Source organism: Phyllobates terribilis, unplaced genomic scaffold (genome assembly GCF_046119375.1).
Source record: "Phyllobates terribilis strain yellow unplaced genomic scaffold, ASM4611937v1 Scaffold_8__6_contigs__length_399053987, whole genome shotgun sequence".
Classification (NCBI taxonomy): Eukaryota; Metazoa; Chordata; class Amphibia; order Anura; family Dendrobatidae; genus Phyllobates; species Phyllobates terribilis.
The window spans coordinates 384,268,370-384,291,237 of NW_027362768.1; the positions used below are offsets into that span (position 1 = coordinate 384,268,370).

Sequence of the window (22,868 nt, forward strand, 5' to 3'; positions counted from 1 at the left end):
GACATGATCCCACAGAGAACCTGTACCGGAACCTCCATATTGGCAATGGAAAGTGACTACAAATTTGTTATACTGTGTATATAGTCATCTTTGATGATGCCCTCCAATGCGTCCCACTGAGGTTAGTTTCCCAGTCAAGATGACCTCCATAGGAGCACGGAGAATGCAGTGGTAAGTCAGAACCAGGCCTCTCCATGCGCTTTTTCGCTTTGTTTACATCCAGCCTCAAATTACAACCAAAGGTGCACCAAATTTGCTAATAATTTTGCCGCATGGTACGCTAATGTGCGGGATAAACTCCCCCTATGGTGTCACACATTTAGGCTTCAGTTTAGAACTTGAATGGATCTCCGGTTTGGCGTTTCATCCGGTTCTGCCGCATCACCACACAGGGTCAATATTGCGTTGACTCTTAACAGAGGTCACAGCACCTAGGTCGCCATCATCTTGTTCGAGAGTCACTATCTCATGTTCCATTTCTCTTTGTAGGTCTTGTTGGAGGAACATTGTTGTTCCCAGAGGAAAGAAACCGGAGTTACGCCGTTCTACAACCACAAAAGCCAATAGACCTGATGGGATTCACCCTTTGCCTTCGCGCGTCCACCGCTCTCTCCGTGAAGTCTTATCATTCTCCTATTGCAATGACGGCAAAGATGAACTGAATGTTTGGAAGGAGATGGACGGTCGGCTCTCCTTGTATCTCCGCACCAGCATCGAAGCCGTCATCATTTCTGTACCTGATCTCCGCACATTTGGGACACACATCTGGGTGACCTGGTGGTCATCTTCTGGAGTAACCAGCTTTTGGGTTGATGATAAAAGGTCTACAAGTCAGGTCTACAGAAAGGCGCATAATGTGTCTTCAGGGGGCACAGTGATCTTGGGGCAGGAAAGGATACCTGTGGGGGGGAGCTTTGATGCAAAGCAAAGTTTTGTAGGTGAAATTTCGGTGTAAACTGCAGCCTATATGGAAACGTGGTGGTTCAGTGACCGGGGACCAGATAATAGTCCGGCATCCGATAGTTCGGAGTCACTGGGGATTTATGGCTACCATGATAGTTTTCTATTCAGTTGTCTCCTTTCGGAGGCTGCGGTGAAGTGTCATCATGTGTTCGCCTGTTGAATATTGTAATTTACTACTAAATAAAGGCTGTATCTGATTATACCAGATCAATTCTCTATTATATTCTTCATTCGTTATTTTCTTACTATTTTATATGTTATTTTTAATTTATAAAACTTTTTGGGGGCCATAGGAGATGATCCTGCCCCTTCGTCCATACGGAACACATCCCCTATAATTGTCGACTTATATCTGCTATCATTTTGCACACAGGATGTATCACTAATAAGATACCATCAGATATGACCTGTGTCACCGGCCTCCATCTTCCATTAGTGACACCGGCCTCCATCTTCCATCGGTGACACCGGCCTCCATCTTCCATCAGTGACACCGGCCTCCATCTTCTATCAGTGATGTTATAGTCCATACTACGTGGTACATGCATATTTTCCAACCATCCCGGATCCTGCGGTACTGTCTTAAATTTGAGATGTCCCACGAGGTGAGGGCTATGATTCAGCCCTGCAATGTCTCCTCCATTCAGGCTCAGACATCACTGTGATAGTTCAGTTCCTTTTCCTACTCAGTCATTTGGGGGAGGGACAGAACATGACTATGTTCTTTAACATTTATTAACTCTTTACTTTTCCTGAAGTCTGGTTCTTCCAAGAATTCCAGCTCACACTCTCTATCGTGGTAGGCAGCAGCCTTATCTGTGAGCCACAGGCTGTACTGTTGAGAATAGAGTTTTCTCTGGCTACATTTCTACATGATGTTCTTCTTCTTTATAGGCACGCAGTACTGGTACACAGAGATACAGCTCTGTATACCATTACAACCTCATGAACTAAATAAATAAAGTTAAAATTTATGTATAAATTATAATATAATATTTTTTTATTTGTATATATATATGTTTATTTAGTACACAGAGGTGTATGTAGCGGTATTCAGCGCTGTACCAGTACAATGTGACTATAAAGAAGGATAACATCATGTAGAGATGTAGCCAGAGAAAACGCTCCTATTCTTGACAGTACAGTGTGTGGCTCACACGCTTAAGCTGCTGTCTACCATGAAAGAGGTTGTGAGTTGTAATCCTGGACTAGAACTAATATATAATATGTCCCAGGAATAGATTGATAAAGTGTATTTCTAAGAGACAAAAGCTTATTACATATTAGGGGTTGTCTTGGGCTTGGGACAAAATTCTGCAGTCACTCTATGTGACTACAGACTGCTTTTGATTAGGCAGTCGGCTGTCACATAGAGCGCCTGCAGACTTTCGTCCCAAGCCCGGACAACCCCTTTATCTCGTCGCCTGCGCAGTCAATTTTATTTTTTTATGGCTTTAATTTTTCCCTTTTTCCAAGAGCCGTGACTTTTTCATCCCTCTATCTCCTCTCCTACGCAAGATGAGTTGTAGTTTTGACCGCACAATGTACTGAAAAAGTAAAAAAAAAAATTCCACAAGTTTGATAAAATGCTGAAAAAAAAGCAAATCCGCCATGTTTTGGGGGTTTTGCTTTTACAAAATTCGTTCATCATTTTCTAACGTTTTCTTACGTGGCAAAAGGAGGATGAAGTGGTGAATGGTTGTGGCCAGGGCTGTGGTTTAGGCTGTGGATGAGAATGTCGCCGTGGCCCCTTGGCGTGCTGCATCTGTCTCTCGCTTTCTTCTTGGACACTGGCAGCTATGGGTAATCGGGTGATAATGGCAGACCTCTGGAGCTACCGTCTCCTGGGATCCTGGATCTGCTGCCGCGGTGAGGTCGGTCCGGGGTCCCGCAGTGTTTCCAGCCTCGGCCCTTGTGTTACCGGGGGGCCACGTTCTCTGTTCATCTGTGCTGACTAGAATGATTGGAAAGATGCTGCAAGAAACCGAGGAGAAACCTACACGTCCGAGTGATGTACAGGATAAGCGGGGGCATATACTTTCTTCCATGTCGGGTCTGTGCTGTATACTCTGTGTATACAGTGAGGAGTGTATATAATCCTGTGCAGCACTGACCCTATATACAGTATAGTACGTGGCGTCGCTCTGTATGTTACTAAGTTGATAGAATCTTCTTCCCGCCCTCACGTGGTGATCGACTGGATCACATCCACACGCGGATCCTTTATCAGGTTTGTGGCTTTTCTTATACAATCTCCAGGGCGTCCTGTAACCCGGTGCCCGGACCTGACCTGCACATTTCAGATTATGTCCCTTTCCCACCAGTCCTTGCACCTGTACACGACAATATCCTGCTGGCTTTACATGCAGCTGACTGACATTGTGCTGTTTACCTCTCTACTAATTGCTGTATTTTATTCCCCCGGGACACTTGGTGCCCACAGATTATTAGATGCTTTTATAACATAGCGATATGTCAGGTTCATGTATTATTGGTTCTCTTACAGGGCAGCAGCGCCCGTTTGGGGACCTTCGACTGTAGTCCGTGGACCATACCCGGTGGCCCCATACCTGTGCTTCAGCCCTGTGCAAGACTCTGTGGAGCATTTGGTAAAGTTTATATTTGGATCTTTTCGGCACCTGATGACGTCACAGATTGTGCATCGATGACATCACACCGAATTGGACTGAAGATTTTATTGTGGGACACACAAATACCACCAGAATAATAAAGCCGCCAGCCATCGCCTCCATTTCCGAATGACGATCTATTAAACCAGTTGCACATTTCCCCTCAGGTCGTAGGACAAGTTACTCCAATCAAAGATGTCGCCTTTTCTCGTTCCTTCGCCTGTAAACACCGATCGGAGGGCTCTTACTGGCAGAACTTTCTTCCACATGTTCACATTTTTGATCATTCCAACGTAGCTCTGGGCGGCGTCGAAGCCTTCACCGAGTTGGTCTTGATCTTGCCCCAGAATCACCATGCCGCCCGGCCTCACGGTGTGACCCTTACGGTAAACCTTGTTTCCGGTTCTTCGGCCATTGGTCCACAGTTCGCAGCGGCCATTTTGGGAATCCCAAGTCAGACAAAGGTGGTTCCATTCTTTGCTCTTATCGAATTTTGAGAATATTAACCCCTCCCCGCTCATGTAAAACCCTAAGTTCCCGTTAGTTTCCAGCCAGAGGTTCAGCTCATCGTAGTAGGAGGTGCGGTAAGAGAACAAGATGGTCTCCCGGTTGTCTGAGATATTCAGCGACAGCTTCATGCAGAGCGTAAAGGCCGCGAGCCTCATGGGCTGCGCCGGAGTCAGGACGACATAGTCTGTGTTACTCTCTCTGGGGAAACGGAAGTATCTGGAGCTGAGATCTAAAAAAAAAAAAACCAAAAATACAAGGAATCATTGCTAAAGTTCGGCACAGGTCAGGGCGGACTCATTGCAGAGATGGTCCAAATTAAATAAAAAAAAAGCGGTCTATAGGGCGCTAAACGAATGAACACTAGAGGTGAAAATTTTTTTAGGGCTAAAAAATAAATTTATAAATGAGCCCTTTCCGCAACGCGTTTCAATAGTTCCTCAGGTGGTACTCATTGCAGAGAGGCATCTTAAAGAGACCTCCTTATTTCTGTGCGACCTCAGACTCACGTTACGTACCTGTCCCCGCAGGAGGAGGAACTTCAGTCGAATCTTCTTTAACTGTAAAAATTAGGGAAAAATAGATTATACCACAGGAGGCCGAGCTTCATACAATGGCGAGCACATGGGCACATTATAGGGCATTTTCACATGACCGATGGAGACTTTTGCCCTTTTCAAGTGGATGAGTCTGGGGTAAAAAAACTGGACATCAGGCGGATGAGAAGAAACCATGCGGTGCAGACGGTCCTACTGGACGTCCGGGCCCCACGCCTCGTGGTTGATCGCAGCGGACCCATCAGACCCGGAGCCCCCAGACCCGGCACCATGCCGCCTCTGTGTCCTGTCCGCTTATCGCTGGCTGCTTATTATGAGGAGTTCATGAAACCGCCATCACTTGTTATGGTGGTGGTGGTGGAAGAATCGCACGCTCTCAATGCTCCCTGGCAGCGCTGTTCCCCAGGTGACAATAGGGGGCGCCCCGCAGATGTGATAAGACACGGGACAGCAGCAAACAACCTCTTTGTAGGGTACCAGACTGTAGAGATCCTTCCTGTACTCCTACAGCCCAGTCTATTCTCACAGGGCCCTGTTTCACTTCTCTCCTGAAATACTCTGTGCTGCCGAGACCCTGCCCCTTCCACTGTTTCTCCCCTTCTCTTCTATACTCAGAGTTGATGCTGGGCTCCTGCTTCATTTACTACCCCAGACTATAAGGTAAAAAGAAGTGTAGGGTCCCAGCCTGCACCCGAACCCTAAACACAAATGCATCACTAATTAATGGGCGGCAGAAATCGGGGTGGTCTTATCTTAGGACACCTTCGTATAACTCTACGATCTCAGACTTTTCTTACTTACTCATCACAATGGGAGGAATTTCAGTCGATTCTTCTTTAACTACAAGAATTAGGAAAGAAAATGTAATAGATGTAAGTCTGATTTTACTATTTACCTTACACCTTAATTCCTCTGTGCTACAGCAAAGGACCGCAGGAGCCCACCCTTGGATCCAGCACCCAAAAAGAGAATGAATAACTACTTATGTGTGACAGAATTTAGGGGGACTCATTTTTGTCCGGAGACAATTTAATGACCCTTGTTTCCGTGCATTCTCAGTTTTGCAGCCCATCCTGGCAGCCAGCCCCTGAGGCACATGCCCCAGTACACAGCCCCCGAGGCACATACTCCAGTACACAGCCCCCGAGGCACATGCTCCAGTACACAGCCCCCGAGGCACATGCTCCAGTACACAGCCCATGAGGCACATGCCCCAGTACACGGCCCCCGAGGCACATACTCCAGTGCACAGCCCCTGAGGCACATGCTCCAGTACACAGCCCCCGAGGCACATGCCCCAGTACACAGCCCCCCGAGGCACATGCCCCAGTACACAGCCCCACGAGGCACATGCCCCAGTACACAGCCCTCGAGGCACATGCCCCCGTACACAGCCCCCCGAGGCACATGCCCCAGTACACAGCCCCTGAGGCACATGCCGTAGTACACAGCCCCACGAGGCACATGCTCCAATACACAGCCCCCTGAGGCACATGCCGCAGTACACGGCCCCCGAGGCACATGCCCCAGTACACAGCCCCCCTGAGGCACATGCCGCAGTACACAGCCCCCGAGGCACATGCCCCAGTACACTGCCCCCGAGGCACATGCCCCAGTACACAGCCCCCCGAGGCACATGCCCCAGTACACAGCCCACAAGGCACATGCTCTAGTACAAGGCCCCCGAGGCACATGCCCCAGTACACAGCCCCACAAGGCACATGCCTCAGTACACAGCCAATGAGGCACATGCCCCAGTACACAGCCCCCTGAGGCACATGCCCCAGTACACAGCCCCCCGAGGCACATGCCCCGATACACAGCTCCCCGAGGCACATGCCCCGAAACACAGCCCCCTAAGGCACAAGCCCCAGTACGCAGCCCCCGAGGCACATGCCCCAGTACACAGCCCCCAAGGCACATGCCCCAGTACCCAGCCCCCCGAGGCACATGCCCCAGTACACAGCCCCCCGAGGCACATGCCCCAGTACACAGCCCCCGAGGCACACGCTCCAGTACACAGCCCCCGAGGCACATGCTTCAGTATACAGCGCCACGAGGCACATGGCCCAGTACACAGCCCCACGAGGCACATGCCGCAGTACAAGGCCCCCGAGGCACATGCCCCAGTACACAGCCCCCGAGGCACATGCTCCAGTACACAGCCCACGAGGCACATGCCCCAGTACAAGGCCCCCGAGGCACATGGCCCAGTACACAGCCCCCGAGGCACATGCCCCAATACACAGCCCCCGCATGTCCCAATACACAGCCCCCTGAGGCACATGCCCCAGTACACAGCCCCCGAGGCACATGCCCCAATACACAGCCCCCGAGGCACATGCCCCAATACACAGCCCCCGAGGCTCATGCCGCAATACACAGCCCCCTGAGGCACATGCCCCAGTACACAGCCCCCGAGGCACATGCCCCAATACACAGCCCCCTGAGGCACATGCACCAATACACAGCCCCTGAATGCCCCAATACACAGCCCCCTGAGGCACATGCCCCAATGCACAGCCCCCTGAGGCACATGACCCAATACACAGCCCCCTGAGGCACATGCCCCAATACACTTTACTCACCTTCTGGAGATGTTTCAACGAGTTCCCCAAACACTTGAACTTCACACAATGACAGATACTGTTTCTGATCGGGTAACACTATCGTCACGTATCTCCCCTCCATTCCTTTGCAGTTGAAGGACAAAGTCTCCCCATAATTCATTCGGAAGACGACTCCGCACCTGAAAGAAATGGCATTGTCCTTAGCTGTGCACAACTTCTATATGGAGCCTGTAAGATGGGACGGTGCCACTGTGGGGCCAGTAAGTGCGGACGGTGACCACAGGATTTTGTCATGTCATCCGTATCATTTTTTCCTGAGGCACATAGGATAGATAAAGGACTGATTGGTGCGGACTGGACAATCGGGGTGTTTGGTTCCCATTCATGATGAGAATAGCCACTCCTGGTGTAGAAAGTGGGAGATTTGTGTGGACGCTCTAGAGTGGGCTCACTGGACCGTTTAACCTACTGTGTATCCTGTTGACTTTATTATGACCTCTTCTCTATTGGACTTCTGGAGCCTCACTGACCTGACATCCGACCAATAAGTCATAAAAGTCTTACCTGGGATTCCCAATCCCGCCATCTTCAGCTGAGTCCCCTATACGAATCTCAGCGCCATTGATCCTCTCTCGGCAGCAGTCCCCTCGATTAGTGATGGCAACAGATGAGATTCGATAAGTGGACTTAAGGTCCAAATTCCACCAAGGACCCATCTCCTTCCTTGTGTGTGTGCATTCACCAGCCATGTAATTGCTGGACAGGGAGCCATCGATGACTTTTCCCACTTCAGATCTGCTGCCGTAATAGGACGATTGGGCAGGAATGCCTTGAGGAGCCACATTTTTTACTTGAAATGCAAAGATATAATCACAAGATGAACATATGATCCTAAAAATATGTCTCCCAGTGATCTAAATATATGAAGAAGATATTTTAACACATCGCATCATAATGAATGACTTTTACCTCCATGGTGATTCCTTTGAACTTCAGGATCTCCATTCCAGTCTCCAGCTGAAATAGAAGAGCGATGTTCAGATTATTCCTGGAAATGAATCAGTCCCGATGGGGCGTTTTGTCCTATTAGTGTGAGGCTAAGCAGAAGAATCAGAACCCTGGCCCAGATGTCGTGCACACCTGCAGCCCATAGACTCTTGCTGATAGATGTGGACACAAAACATTGAAGGACATCAGTGATGGGTCTGATCTGGTAGCACAGATCTCCATAGATGTCGCGAGGTGAAAAGGACAACTTACTTGGAGTATCCACCGAAAGGGCGAACACTTGGACTTCACACAAGCTGAGAGTAGAAGCCTTGCGTGGGATCACGATGGTCACGTACCGGCCCTCCAGCCCATTGCAGTTGAATGAAAATGTTTCTTCGGGTTGAATAGAAGAGATAGTGCCACATCTACAAGGAAAATTACAGAGAGTTAAGTGAGAAGATTCCCTGCTCTCATCTCTACACCATAGGACGTGCAAATTCCAGAATCCTACAGGGAATCGAGTAAATCTGGGAATAAGAGATTATAATTTCTAACTAAACGTGGTGGTCGTCTCTAAGCTTTTTGACTTGTTTCCTAGTCCCGTTTACTCACTAACGACTCTGTGAGGGGGAACCATGTAGTGGGTGTGGGTGGAGGAAGCAGATTAGGGGAGATTTTCTACAACTTGTGAACCTCAAGTTTTTTTGTCCCTATTGGCTCAGTGATGGGAACTGGCACATCATCCATGGACCCGTCTTTAATGCTCCTGTATAAACTGCCCCCCCAATGAGTTGGGTAACGCAGCATTGGATGGGGCTGTGATGCTCAATGAAACCTAAGTTATTTTGTATTGGGTGGAGTTCAGCATTGGAACATTTGGGAAGGAAGAGATTTACAAAGAACTGGTAATAATCCAGCTATGGTGTCCAATCTATTGACTAGATGCAAAAGGGAAGATAGATGATAGTAACAGAGGGGGCATGAACATACATTGGGTTCTTCTTCCAACCAGTTGCAGAAAATCCCACGTGAATCTCTGCTCCAAGAAGATGCTCAGCACTGGAGTTGCCTCCGCTTGTCACGGCGATGGAGAAGACTTTGTGGTCCAATCCCAAATCTAAGGTCCACCATGGATGGTCCTCGGGTGAAGTCTTGGAGCATTTCTCTAGGTCGCCATCAATAGCTTTACTTGCAACCTCCCCATCTGTGCTGGACTGTGTTGCAGTTGTAGTCATCGCCACGTTAGGAGCTAAGGAACAGGGGAGTTGTAATATCTGGAGAAGAAGAATGTCTCCAAACCACAAGGTGATGTATTAGATCCTTACCAGCATTTGAGTGCTTCAGGGCATTTCTCAGCTCAGTAGCATCTGTGGAGCACAAAGAATATAGATCTGCACAGGTGACAAGTCCCTTCTTCACTACATGTCAGCTAACATAAAGTTACCAGACGTACGGTCATGTTCTTCACTGCTGAAATCCGGCGTCACCTCAGGGGCTGAAAGATACAGATATAGGTTTTCCATTATTAATGGTAAATTGCTCATCTCCGTCTACTCTAAAAAAAAAATCAGATTCTCAGATCTAAATGTGGGCAGCAGATAGAACCATGGCGTCACCAGATTCGTAGGAACCATGGCGTCACCAGATTCGTAGGAACCATCGAGTCACCAGATTCGTAGGAACCATCGCGTCACCAGATTCGTAGGAACCATGGCGTCACCAGATTCGTAGGAACCATGGCGTCACCAGATTCGTAGGAACCATGGCGTCACCAGATTCGTAGGAACCATCGCGTCACCAGATTCGTAGGAACCATGGCGTCACCAGATTCGTAGGAACCATCGCGTCACCAGATTCGTAGGAACCATGGCGTCACCAGATTCGTAGGAACCATCGCGTCACCAGATTCGTAGGAACCATCGCGTCACCAGATTCGTAGGAACCATCGCATCACCAGATTCGTAGGAACCATCGCGTCACCAGATTCATAGGAACCATCGCGTCACCAGATTCGTAGGAACCTTCACGTCATGAAATGTTGCTCTAACAAAAGGAGTTTTCCAGGTTTCTACGATTGGATATGATGGTGTGGATTCAACGCTCTGCAGTCAAGACAATCCGCTCTATGAGTAGCTGCAGTGCTCAGGTGATTGTTGCAGCCACTTCGTCTACACCTGTTCATACCCTACACTTTATACTTTAACACTGGTGGTCTTTCCTATTGCAGCTTTATCCAGTTTACTAGAAGGAGACGGTCTCCAGTCCTTCTCTTACCTTTGTAGCCTTCAGAAACATTGGTGCCGTAGACCTTCACCTCACACAGTGTCAGATACCCGGCTTTGCCTGGGATGGTGATGGTGATGTATTGACCGACCATACCACAGACGTATTCTTTCTCCTTTCCAAGACCCAATGATTCGATTTTAGCACATCTGCAAGGAAGGCAAAGCTGACAATATCCGACTCTTGGACTCCCTCTTCTATACCCACCAATGTGACAAGTTCATTTACCTGGGATTCCAATTTCCACCTTTTTCTCGAGAATTTCCGATTCTAATTTCTGCTCCATTGATTCTCTCCTCACAGCAATCACCCCGATTTGTAATTTTCACTTTGGTAATGTTGTAGGTGCTCAGGAGGTCCACCCTCCACCAGGGCTCTACGTCCATGTCGGTATGAGAGCAATGTCCGGACATGTACACAGTGCTGGCGGAGCCGTCTACAGCATTTTCAGAAGCTCCAAACTTATCATAAGTGCTGGACTGAGAAGTGATTCCTCTGAAAGCCAAGTTTTCTCCTACGATGAAACACAGTTTCCACCAAAATGACACCTAATCATTGACTAGCACGACACATGAGATGATTGGAGGAGGTGATCATGTAAAACGATCGAGATAATTCCATCGTTTTGTCAGATGATCCCTTATTTAGTCACCTTCAGGTTCCGGAACCTCAATTTCCTGGGAATCTAGAAAACAGAAAAATTGGACATAATGTAGGCATTTAAGGCATCCATTATCAGCGGTTGCGGAAGTAAAGCAGGTTCTGTCGATTGTTGCATGGCAGGGGATGGGATACTTACCGTCATCGAATAAGTCCAGGAGTAAGCGCCAGATATCCGGAACTGCGGGGAATGAAAGAGCAATGCATTAGCCAAGGAGCTAGGAATTAAACAAACTCGAAGTGTGGAAACCAACTGCGAGGTGGCAAGTGGACGTCATGTGGATGGTGATATATCCAAGAAAAAACCTAAGTCCTGGAGGAAGGAACGGGCCGAGCCGGTGTGTAGCCTCCTGCCAGAGGGACCAAATATAGACATCTCACTGCGTCACACATCATGGACTTACATTTATCATTAAAAGGCGACACTCCGTCATCGAAATCTGAGAGAGAGAACAGAAACTCACTGCACGAAAAGAGTCAAATCCAAAGAACAGGAAGAAAAGAAAATCTACAAAAGACCAAAAAATCAGGAAGACAAGAAAAAGTAACCGGATACCAGACGTAACCGCGAACCTAGTCACCGACTAATCTGAGGGCAAAGTGTGTGACGAAGATACAAAGTAACAAAGAAGTATAAAAGAGGAGACGAAGGGGAAAGAGCGTTACAGCCCGATCCTCAAAACACAGAATGAATCTCCACTACTGTATACACACAACTAGGCACGTTACAGAGCGGAAATCTCCCAGAATTCTCTGCCTGTTATTTTTGTTGTCTCTATAGAGTTTACCATTTTAGAAAAAAAAAATCAGCTCTAGGGTACAATACAGTAATGTAATGTATGTACACAGTGACTGCACCAGCAGAATAGTGAGTGCAGCTCTGGAGTATAATACAGGATGTAACTTAGGATCAGTAATGTAATGTATGTACACAGTGACTGCACCAGCAGAATAGTGAGTGCAGCTCTGGAGTATAATACAGAATGTTACTCAGGATCAGTAATGTAATGTATGTACACAGTGACTGCACCAGCAGAATAGTGAGTGCAGCTCTGGAGTATAATACAGGATGTAACTCAGGATCAGTAATGTAATGTATGTACACAGTGACTGCACCAGCAGAATAGTGAGTGCAGCTCTGGAGTATAATACAGGATGTAACTTAGGATCAGTAATGTAATGTATGTACACAGTGACTGCACCAGCAGAATAGTGAGTGCAGCTCTGGAGTATAATACAGAATGTTACTCAGGATCAGTAATGTAATGTATGTACACAGTGACTGCACCAGCAGAATAGTGAGTGCAGCTCTGGAGTATAATACAGGATGTAACTCAGGATCAGTAATGTAATGTATGTACACAGTGACTGCACCAGCAGAATAGTGAGTGCAGCTCTGGAGTATAATACAGGAGGTAACTCAGGATCAGTAATGTAATGTATGTACACAGTGACTGCACCAGCAGAATAGTGAGTGCAGCTCTGGGGTATAATACAGGATGTAACTCAGGATCAGTAATGTAATGTATGTACACAGTGACTCCACCAGCAGAATAGTGAGTGCAGCTCTGGAGTATAATACTGGAGGTAACTCAGGATCAGTAATGTAATGTGTGTACACAGTGACTGCACCAGCAGAATAGTGAGTGCAGCTCTGGAGTATAATACAGGATGTAACTCAGGATCAGTAATGTAATGTATGTACACAGTGACTGCACCAGCAGAATAGTGAGTGCAGCTCTGGAGTATAATACAGGAGGTAACTCAGGATCAGTAATGTAATGTATGTACACAGTGACTGCACCAGCAGAATAGTGAGTGCAGCTCTGGGGTATAATACAGGATGTAACTCAGGATCAGTAATGTAATGTATGTACACAGTGACTGCACCAGCAGAATAGTGAGTGCAGCTCTGGAGTATAATACTGGAGGTAACTCAGGATCAGTAATGTAATGTGTGTACACAGTGACTGCACCAGCAGAATAGTGAGTGCAGCTCTGGAGGATAATACAGGAGGTAACTCAGGATCAGTAATGTAATGTTTGTACACAGTGACTCCACCAGCAGAATAGTGAGCGCAGCTCTGGGGTATAATACATGATGTAACTCAGGATCAGTAATGTAATGTATGTACACAGTGACTCCACCAGCAGAATAGTGAGTGCTGCTCTGCAGTTCTGCTCCTATGTATACAGTATAACATAATGAATTGTAATATCTTACCTTCTTCTGAAACATTGACAACTAAGACAAAAGAAAAAAAGGGATTTAGGATCTGCACTTTCTTTAGTATTTTACCAGCCTCTTGTCCTCATCCTCACATATTATACATATAATATATAAATATAATATAATCATTGCTCGAGGTCCATGGAGAGATCGGATCTACCAGTAAGGGAGGAAGGCGGTCGTGCAAGTTCGGGGCCTTTTTGTCCCATCATGGTGGTTCTGGTAAAGTTAAAGGGGTTGGACACTTTCTAATGAGATGCCATGAGATGATGTGTGCCGGCAGAGGAAACACTAAAATGCTTCACTTTACTGCAGAATCCTAGTGGAAGCCCCTCGGGTGGTTGACGGCACGGTGGTGTACAATTGGGGGATGCGGCTGTCAGTGCTTCAAAACTCTTAAGATGGCGGCGTTCAGGTGAAACAGATCATTACCTGTCTCCGCTGCTTGGAGGGCAGTGTCCTCCCTTGGAAGTCCGAAGACTTGAACTTCACACACAGAGACGGACCTTTTAGCTCCGGGGAGGAAGACGGTCACGTACTGACCCACCATGCCGTAACATTCAAAGGCGAAGGTCTCTCCGTAGTTCATAGATGAAATGACTCCACATCTGCGGAGAGAATCACAGCAGAATGAGAACTCACCTCCCCCCCAAAGAGAAGTGTACAGGGGCCGACAGACCCTGACATTGATGGACTTAGTAGACAGGTATCAGTGTCCGGCCTCAGTTCCCCTCGCACTGGAGGACCTCGGGCCTCTACTAGGAGGCTCCTACAGCAGGACAAGCAGAATAAAATGATTTACATGGGATTTTGGGCGCCTCCGTTTTCCGCCGAGCTTCCGATCCTGATCTCCGCTCCATTTATCCTCGAGGCGGCAGAGTCCCCTCTGTTAGTGACAGCCACAGTGAAGACCTTGAATGTTGACTTCAGATCCACCATCCACCACGGGTCATCCTGCTCAAAAGTGCCAGAGCACTGGATGTACAGGTAGTTGCTGTCTAAGGACCCGTCAATGGCATTTTTGGCCTCTCCGTACATGTTATACAGGCTGGATTGTTGGGCGATGCCTTTAAGAGCCACGTTGGGAGCTGTTTGTGGAGAAAAGTCAGATGAAGAAGAAATCAGGTAAGAGTCCACAACCGGCAACCCAAGATCCGAGCCAGGATGGACCCGGAAAGGTCTAATCAGAAGGAACTTTGAGGATCCCCGATTCGGACAGTCTTTGGTTACCCCCTGTGACATGATAATGGGTTGCCAATCATTTGCCATGGTATTTTGAAGGCCCCCCCCACCCCACATCTGTCATGTGAAATCTCCTATGAAAGCCCAACCTGTTACTGGACGTCAAAGGAGATTTCACAATACTCTGTAATACCACAGGCGATCAGGTGATTGCAGGTTCAAGTCGCCTAAGGAGACTAATTAAAAATACAAAAAAAAAAAAAATGTTTTTAAAAAAAATCTAAAAAAAAAATATATAAAAGTTTAAATTAGCCCCCTTTTTCCCCACAAATTAAAAAAAATTAACATATTTGATGTTGCTGAGTACGTAATTGCCCAAACTAATAAGATATAAAAATATTTAGCCGAACGTCGAAACAGAAGAAAACCATCAAAGCACCAGAATTGGCATTTTTCACTTACTGTAATCCCCCCAAAAGCAAAGAAATAAAATGTGATCCCTCTGTCGTTCCTACGCTCAAAGCCCCCCAGGACCCCCCGCGTCCCCCCGAGCCCACCGGCGCTCCACTGATGGAAACGTAAACCAGTTACTGGTTCCAGAAAATGGCCACAGAAAGAAATTCATTTTTTTTAACCACTGAAATATGTTTTAAAAAAAACTGTAAAAGTTTCTTATTGCCGTAATCAATGGACAATGAACGACATAAAAAAAACAAAAAACAAAAAGATGAAGGCGGAATTGCGAGGGTTTTTTTTTCACCATTTTACCCCATTTGGAATATTTTCCATTTTTTAAATACAATATATTATAAAATAAATGAAGTCATTCTGAACTAAAGAAAATCGAGTCCTCGTACGGCGATGAATACGGAGGATTAAAAAGTTATGGCTCCTGGTAGAAAAGGAGGAAAAAAACAGAAAATATGGAAAATCACCCGGACCTTAAGGGGTTAAGAAGGGCCACAAATAATTTCAGTGCTAAGGGCCCCATAATGAGGAAGATGCTGGTCCTCCCCCACCAGACCTCCATTACCTCCATTTGGCGTCTTCAGAACCTTGGGAGTCACATCCTCTGGAATTGAAGACATTGAGGATGTAAGTATCTGGACATTTCGATGTTTCTGACCCTCCGGTTCTATAACGTAGAACTCACCGGAACCATCAGCGGGAAATCCGTAGACTTGGACCTCGCACAGGACTAAATACTCCTCCCGTTCCGGGATCGTCACCGACACATACTGGCCGACCATTCCTTGGCACGAGAACGACAGAGTTTCTCCAGATTCAATGGATGAGATGACGCCGCACCTGGAAGAAAGTCGATAAAGTAACATTAATGGTGGAAAATAGCGATGAGCGAACCTCCTGATATTCGAATTCACCAGATTTGCCAATAAGACGTGTATGAGTGATTGAATCGCAGCAGCGTGATAATCACTCTCCTGTCTCTCCCCATCATTTACTTCTATTATCCTCACACGCTCATCTTCTTCGCTGCTGTGCTGTCACTCACTATCTGTAGTTTGTTCAGTGTTTTATGGCTTTCTCTCCATATCCCTATTGCTGACCTGTGACGTCCTCTCACTATCCAGATTCACCACACAATGGATGCTGCATTCCCAGCCTTGGCTTTTATACAGCAAAATCCTGGCCTCCACCCACAATAATACCCTGCAGATTACTGCACCTGGGGTTCTGCTTTCCTCCATTTGTTCGATTATTTCCTATCCTGATCTCAGCACCAAAAATCCGTTCTCTGCAGCATTCCAGGACCCGGTTAGTAATCGCCACGGACATGATCTTGTACGGAGCTTTGAGATCCACCATCCACCAGGGTTCAAAGTCGTTCTTTGTATAAGAACATTGTGACCGTAAATAATTGGCGGCCAAAGATCCGTCATTGGCGTTCTGAGCAAATCCCAAATATGAATTAGTGCTGGACTGGGTGGCGGTCCCCTTCAAGGCAACATTAGGAGCTGCGAAATAAAAATCCAAAATCTAACTAATGTAGCCCAATAATGTGTATCAAATGTCACAGAGTAAACCAAAAAGAAAGAGAAGATGAAGACGAAGAAGAAACATAAGCAGATGAAGAAGGAAAGAAAACATAGAGGCATGATGAAGAAGAAGAGGAATGTATATGGATGAAGGAGAGACATCAGTAATATGAAGAAAAAGAAACAATGTGAGTAGAAGAAAAATAAGAAAAAATAAGTAGGTGACGAAGAAGAGGAAATGTAAGTGAATGATGAAGAAGAAAAGGCACAAATTGTATAAAGAAGAAACGTAAGAAGAAAAAGAAGAATCAAAAGTAAATGAGGAAAACGCATAAGTAGTATGGAGAAGTAAAAAGAAATAAGGTAAGTAGAAGAAACAGAAGAAACATAAGTAGATGAAGAAGAAATGAAAGAAAATGAAGAAACCTAAGAAGATGAAGAAGAGGAAGAAACAAAAGTTAATGAAGAAGAAGAAGAAATGTAAGTAGATAATAATAATTTATATTTCTATAGTGCCCCCATATTCTGCAGAATTTTACATTTTAAAGGAGTCTTGAAAGCAGATGAAGAAGAAACATAAGTAAACGATAAGAAGACGTATGATGTAAAAAGATGAAGAGCGGACGAGGATGGACATGAGCATCTTATCCTTACCTGGTTGGGCAAAATCCTTGAGTCTTGGAGCACCTATCGCAACTATCAAGAAATGATAATAAGTAAATATAGTTACAAGTCTATCGATCTATCTATCATCTATCTATTATGTATCTATTATCTGTTATCTATCTATTATTTATCTATTATACAGTACAGACCAAAAGTTTGGACACACCTTCTCATTTAAAGATTTTTCTGTATTTTCATGACTATGAAAATTGTACATTCACACTGAAGGCATCAAAACTATGAATTACCACATGTGGAATTATATACTTAACAAAAAAGTGTGAAACAACTGAAAATATGTCTTATATTCTAGGTTCTTCAAAGTAGCCACCTTTTGCTTTGATGACTGCTTTGCACACTCTTGGCATTCTCTTGATGAGCTTCAAGAGGTAGTCACCGGAAATGGTCTTCCAACAATCTTGAAGGAGTTCCCAGAGATGCTTAGCACTTGTTGGCCCTTTTGCCTTCACTCTGCGGTCCAGCTCACCCCAAACCATCTCGATTGGGTTCAGGTCTGGTGACTGTGGAGGCCAGGTCATCTGGCGTAGCCCCCCGTCACTCTCCTTCTTGGTCAAATAGCCCTTACACAGCCTGGAGGTGTTTGAGGTCATTGTCCTGTTGAAAAATAAATGATGGTCCAACTAAACGCAAACCGGATGGAATAGCATGCCGCTGCAAGATGCTGTGGTAGCCATGCTGGTTCAGTATGCCTTCAATTTTGAATAAATCCCGAACAGTGTCACCAGCAAAGCCCCCCCACACCATCACACCTCCTCCTCCATGCTTCACGGTGGGAACCAGGCATGTAGAGTCCATCCGTTCACCTTTTCTGCGTCGCACAAAGACATGGTGGTTGGAACCAAAGATCTCAAATTTGGACTCATCAGACCAAAGCACAGATTTCCACTGGTCTAATGTCCATTCCTTGTGTTCTTTAGCCCAAACAAGTCTCTTCTGCTTGTTGCCTGTCCTTAGCAGTGGTTTCCTAGCAGCTATTTTACCATGAAGGCCTGCTGCACAAAGTCTCCTCTTAACAGTTGTTGTAGAGATGTGTCTGCTGCTAGAACTCTGTGTGGCATTGACCTGCTCTCTAATCTGAGCTGCTGTTAACCTGCGATTTCTGAGGCTGGTGACTCGGATAAACTTATCCTCAGAAGCAGAGGTGACTCTTGGTCTTCCTTTCCTGGGGTGGTCCTCATGTGAGCCAGTTTCTTTGTGGCGCTTGATGGTTTTTGCAACTGCACTTGGGGACACTTTCAAAGTTTTCCCAATTTTTCGCACTGACTGACCTTCATTTCTTAAAGTAATGATGGCCACTCGTTTTTCTTTACTTAGCTGCTTTTTTCTTGCCATAATACAAATTCTAACAGTTTATTCAGTAGGACTATCAGCTGTGTATCCACCAGACTTCTGCACAACACAACTGATGGTCCCAACCCCATTTATAAGGCAAGAAATCCCACTTATTAAACCTGACAGGGCACACCTGTGAAGTGAAGACCATTTCCGGTGACTACCTCTTGAAGCTCATCAAGAGAATGCCAAGAGTGTACAAAGCAGTCATCAAAGCAAAAGGTGGCTACTGTGAAGAACCTAGAATATAAGACATATTTTCAGTTGTTTCACACTTTTTTGTTAAGTATATAATTCCACATGTGGTAATTCATAGTTTTGATGCCTTCAGTGTGAATGTACAATTTCCAGTCATGAAAATACAGAAAAATCTTTAAATGAGAAGGTGTGTCCAAACTTTTGGCCTGTACCGTATATCTATCATCTATCTATCATCTATCTATTATCTATTATCTATCATCTATCTATTATCTATCATCTATCATCTATCTATTATCTATCTATTATCTATCTATTATCTATCTATCATCTATCTATTATCTATCTGTTATCTATTATCTATCATCTATCTATTATCTATCTATTATCTATCATCTATTATCTATCTATTATCTATCTATTATCTATCATCTATCTATCTATTATATATTATCTATCTATTATCTATCATCTATCTATCATCTATCTATTATCTATCATCTATCTATTATCTATCTATTATCTATCATCTATCTATTATCTATCTATTATCTATCTATTATCTATCTATTATCTATCATCTATCTATTATCTATCTGTTATCTATCTGTTATCTATCTATCATCTATCTATCATCTATCTATTATCTATCATCTATTATCTATCTATTATCTATCATCTATTATCTATCTATTATCTATCTATTATCTATCATCTATCTATCTATTATCTATCTATCTATCATCTATCTATTATCTATTATCTATCTATTATCTATATATTATCTATCTATTATCTATCATCTATCTATTATCTATCTATTATCTATCATCTATCTATTATCTATCTATCTATCATCTATCTATCATCTATCTATTATCTATCTATTATCTATCTATCTATCTATCCATCATCTATCTATCTCTGGACACAGATGGATATCACATTATCTACTCACTGGTTCGGGCACTAATTCCACTTTTTCGTGGGTTCCATCTAACTATCAAGAAGAAAAAATGTAAAAATAAAGTAAATATCATTATAAGGCTATAACTGCCTATTATGTATCTTCGGACAAAGATAGACATAAAGATTTTATACTTACGTGGTCGAGTGTAACTCTTATCTCTTAAAGGACCTCTCCCACCTATCAAGAAAAAATATTCAGTGGAGTATATAACATACCAATTCACTAACTGAGTCTCCTGACAAACCCAGCTCTGCTACGTCATTGCGCTCTGCTACACTACCACAAGTTCCTGACAAACCCAGCTCTGCTACGTCATTGCGCTCTGCTACACTACCACAAGTTCCTGACAAACCCAGCTCTGCTACGTCATTGCGCTCTGCTACACTACCACAAGTTCCTGACAAACCCAGCTCTGCTACGTCATTGCGCTCTGCTACACCACCACGAGTTCGTCTCCTGACATATGGCACTCTCTGTTTCTGGACAGGAACATTTATAAACACTCTCCTTACCTGGTCGAGTAACACTTCCTTTATTTGAAGCGCTCAGCGCACCTGGGAAGAAAAAAGTGTTTCGTTAAGGAAACCTCATTCATCTTTCTTCCCTTCCAAATATAAGAGAGGAAAGGAGCGCGGGGGTGCGACATGGACGAGGAGTGATGGACAGTCCACAAGAACAGCAGCGGCTGAGCGGCAGACATGGACGAGGAGTGATGGACAGTCCACAAGAACAGCAGCGGCTGAGGGGCAGACATGGACGATGAGCGATGGACAGTCCACAAGAGCAGCAGCTGCTGAGGGGCAGACATGGACGAGGAGTGATGGACAGTCCACAAGAATAGCAGCGGCTGAGCGGCAGACATGGACGAGGAGTGATGGACAGTCCACAAGAACAGCAGCGGCTGAGCGGCAGACATGGACGACGAGCGATGGACAGTCCACAAGAACAGCAGCGGCTGAGGGGCAGACAAGGACGACGAGCGATGGACAGTCCACAAGAACAGCAGCTGCTGAGCGGCAGACATGGACGAGGAGTGATGGACAGTCCACACAAACAGCAGCGGCTGAGGGGCAGACAAGGACGAAGAGCGATGGACAGTCCACAAGAACAGCAGCGGCTGAGCGGCAGACATGGACGAGGAGTGATGGACAGTCCACAAGAATAGCAGCGGCTGAGCGGCAGACATGGACGAGGAGTGATGGACAGTCCACAAGAACAGCAGCGGCTGAGCGGCAGACATGGACGACGAGCGATGGACAGTCCACAAGAACAGCAGCGGCTGAGCGGCATACATGGACGACGAGCGATGGACAGTCCACAAGAACAGCAGCGACTGAGCGGCAGACATGGACGACGAGCGATGGACAGTCCACAAGAACAGCAGCGGCTGAGCGGCAGACATGGACGATGAGCGAGGGACAGTCCACAAGAACAGCAGCGGCTGAGGGGCAGACATGGACGACGAGCGATGGACAGTCCACAAGAATAGCAGCGGCTGAGCGGCAGACATGGACGACGAACGATGGACAGTCCACAAGAACAGCAGCGGCTGAGCGGCAGACATGGACGAGGAGTGATGGACAGTCCACAAGAACAGCAGCGGCTGAGCGGCAGACATGGACGAGGAGTGATGGACAGTCCACAAGAACAGCAGCGGCTGAGCAGCAGACATGGACGAGGAGTGATGGACAGTCCACAAGAACAGCAGCGGCTGAGGGGCAGACATGGACGATGAGCGATGGACAGTCCACAAGAGCAGCAGCGGCTGAGGGGCAGACATGGACGAGGAGTGATGGACAGTCCACAAGAATAGCAGCGGCTGAGGGGCAGACATGGACGAGGAGTGATGGACAGTCCACAAGAACAGCAGCGGCTGAGCGGCAGACATGGACGACGAGCGATGGACAGTCCACAAGAACAGCAGCGGCTGAGGGGCAGACAAGGACGACGAGCGATGGACAGTCCACAAGAACAGCAGCTGCTGAGCGGCAGACATGGACGAGGAGTGATGGACAGTCCACACAAACAGCAGCGGCTGAGGGGCAGACAAGGACGAAGAGCGATGGACAGTCCACAAGAACAGCAGCGGCTGAGCGGCAGACATGGACGAGGAGTGATGGACAGTCCACAAGAATAGCAGCGGCTGAGCGGCAGACATGGACGAGGAGTGATGGACAGTCCACAAGAACAGCAGCGGCTGAGCGGCAGACATGGACGACGAGCGATGGACAGTCCACAAGAACAGCAGCGGCTGAGCGGCATACATGGACGACGAGCGATGGACAGTCCACAAGAACAGCAGCGACTGAGCGGCAGACATGGACGACGAGCGATGGACAGTCCACAAGAACAGCAGCGGCTGAGCGGCAGACATGGACGATGAGCGAGGGACAGTCCACAAGAACAGCAGCGGCTGAGGGGCAGACATGGACGACGAGCGATGGACAGTCCACAAGAATAGCAGCGGCTGAGCGGCAGACATGGACGGCGAACGATGGACAGTCCACAAGAACAGCAGCGGCTGAGCGGCAGACATGGATGAGGAGTGATGGACAGTCCACAAGAACAGCAGCGGCTGAGCGGCAGACATGGACAACGAGCGATGGACAGTCCACAAGAACAGCAGCGGCTAAGCGGCAGACATGGATGACGAGCGATGGACAGTCCACAAGAACAGCAGCGGCTGAGCAGCAGACATGGACGACGAGCGATGGACAGTCCACAAGAACAGCAGCGGCTGAGGGGCAGACATGGACGAGGAGCGATGGACAGTCCACAAGAACAGCAGCGGCTGAGGGGCAGACATGGACAAGGAGTGATGGACAGTCCACAATAATAGCAGCGCCTGAGCGGCAGACATGGACGAGGAGCGATGGACAGTCCACAAGAATAGCAGCGGCTGAGCGGCAGACATGGATGACGAGCGATGGACAGTCCACAAGAACAGCAGCGGCTGAGCGGCAGACATGGACGAGGAGTGATGGACAGTCCACAAGAACAGCAGCGGCTGAGGGGCAGACATGGACGAGGAGTGATGGACAGTCCACAATAATAGCAGCAGCTGAGGGGCAGACATGGACGACGAGCGATGGACAGTCCACAAGAATAGCAG

At 46.7% G+C, this 22,868-nt stretch overlaps 2 protein-coding genes across 4 annotated transcripts in view; one reads left to right on the plus strand and one right to left on the minus strand.

Moving 5' to 3' along the window:
* The window catches only part of LOC141157604 (C-reactive protein-like), a 30,048-nt gene extending 28,878 nt beyond the window's left edge, over window positions 1-1,170 (plus strand). The window contains exon 3 of the mRNA XM_073645076.1: window positions 490-1,170. Within this exon, the coding sequence (XP_073501177.1) occupies window positions 490-955 (466 nt within the window). The 3' untranslated portion in view covers window positions 956-1,170. The remainder of the gene's footprint in view (window positions 1-489) is intronic.
* Window positions 1,171-3,644: 2,474 nt separating this feature from the next.
* The window catches only part of LOC141157605 (uncharacterized), a 31,859-nt gene continuing 12,635 nt past the window's right edge, over window positions 3,645-22,868 (minus strand). Inside the window, exons 2-26 of one of the 3 annotated variants that reach the window (XM_073645078.1) lie at window positions 20,269-20,310; window positions 19,892-19,933; window positions 19,745-19,786; window positions 17,224-17,265; window positions 16,260-16,548; window positions 15,726-15,880; window positions 15,606-15,644; window positions 14,193-14,478; window positions 13,823-13,998; window positions 13,385-13,405; window positions 11,565-11,600; window positions 11,300-11,341; window positions 11,153-11,185; window positions 10,729-11,014; window positions 10,492-10,649; window positions 9,671-9,712; window positions 9,543-9,584; window positions 9,208-9,466; window positions 8,488-8,642; window positions 8,197-8,244; window positions 7,792-8,077; window positions 7,246-7,406; window positions 5,459-5,497; window positions 4,619-4,660; window positions 3,645-4,332 (exon numbers count right to left, since the gene is read on the minus strand). In XM_073645078.1, coding sequence (XP_073501179.1) covers window positions 3,734-4,332; window positions 4,619-4,660; window positions 5,459-5,497; window positions 7,246-7,406; window positions 7,792-8,077; window positions 8,197-8,244; window positions 8,488-8,642; window positions 9,208-9,466; window positions 9,543-9,584; window positions 9,671-9,712; window positions 10,492-10,649; window positions 10,729-11,014; window positions 11,153-11,185; window positions 11,300-11,341; window positions 11,565-11,600; window positions 13,385-13,405; window positions 13,823-13,998; window positions 14,193-14,478; window positions 15,606-15,644; window positions 15,726-15,880; window positions 16,260-16,548; window positions 17,224-17,265; window positions 19,745-19,786; window positions 19,892-19,933; window positions 20,269-20,310 — 3,362 coding nt within the window. In that variant the 3' untranslated portion in view covers window positions 3,645-3,733. The remainder of the gene's footprint in view (window positions 4,333-4,618; window positions 4,661-5,458; window positions 5,498-7,245; window positions 7,407-7,791; window positions 8,078-8,196; window positions 8,245-8,487; window positions 8,643-9,207; window positions 9,467-9,542; window positions 9,585-9,670; window positions 9,713-10,491; window positions 10,650-10,728; window positions 11,015-11,152; window positions 11,186-11,299; window positions 11,342-11,564; window positions 11,601-13,384; window positions 13,406-13,822; window positions 13,999-14,192; window positions 14,479-15,605; window positions 15,645-15,725; window positions 15,881-16,259; window positions 16,549-17,223; window positions 17,266-19,744; window positions 19,787-19,891; window positions 19,934-20,268; window positions 20,311-22,868) is intronic. The other 2 variants (XM_073645080.1, XM_073645079.1) reach the window with 2 other exon arrangements.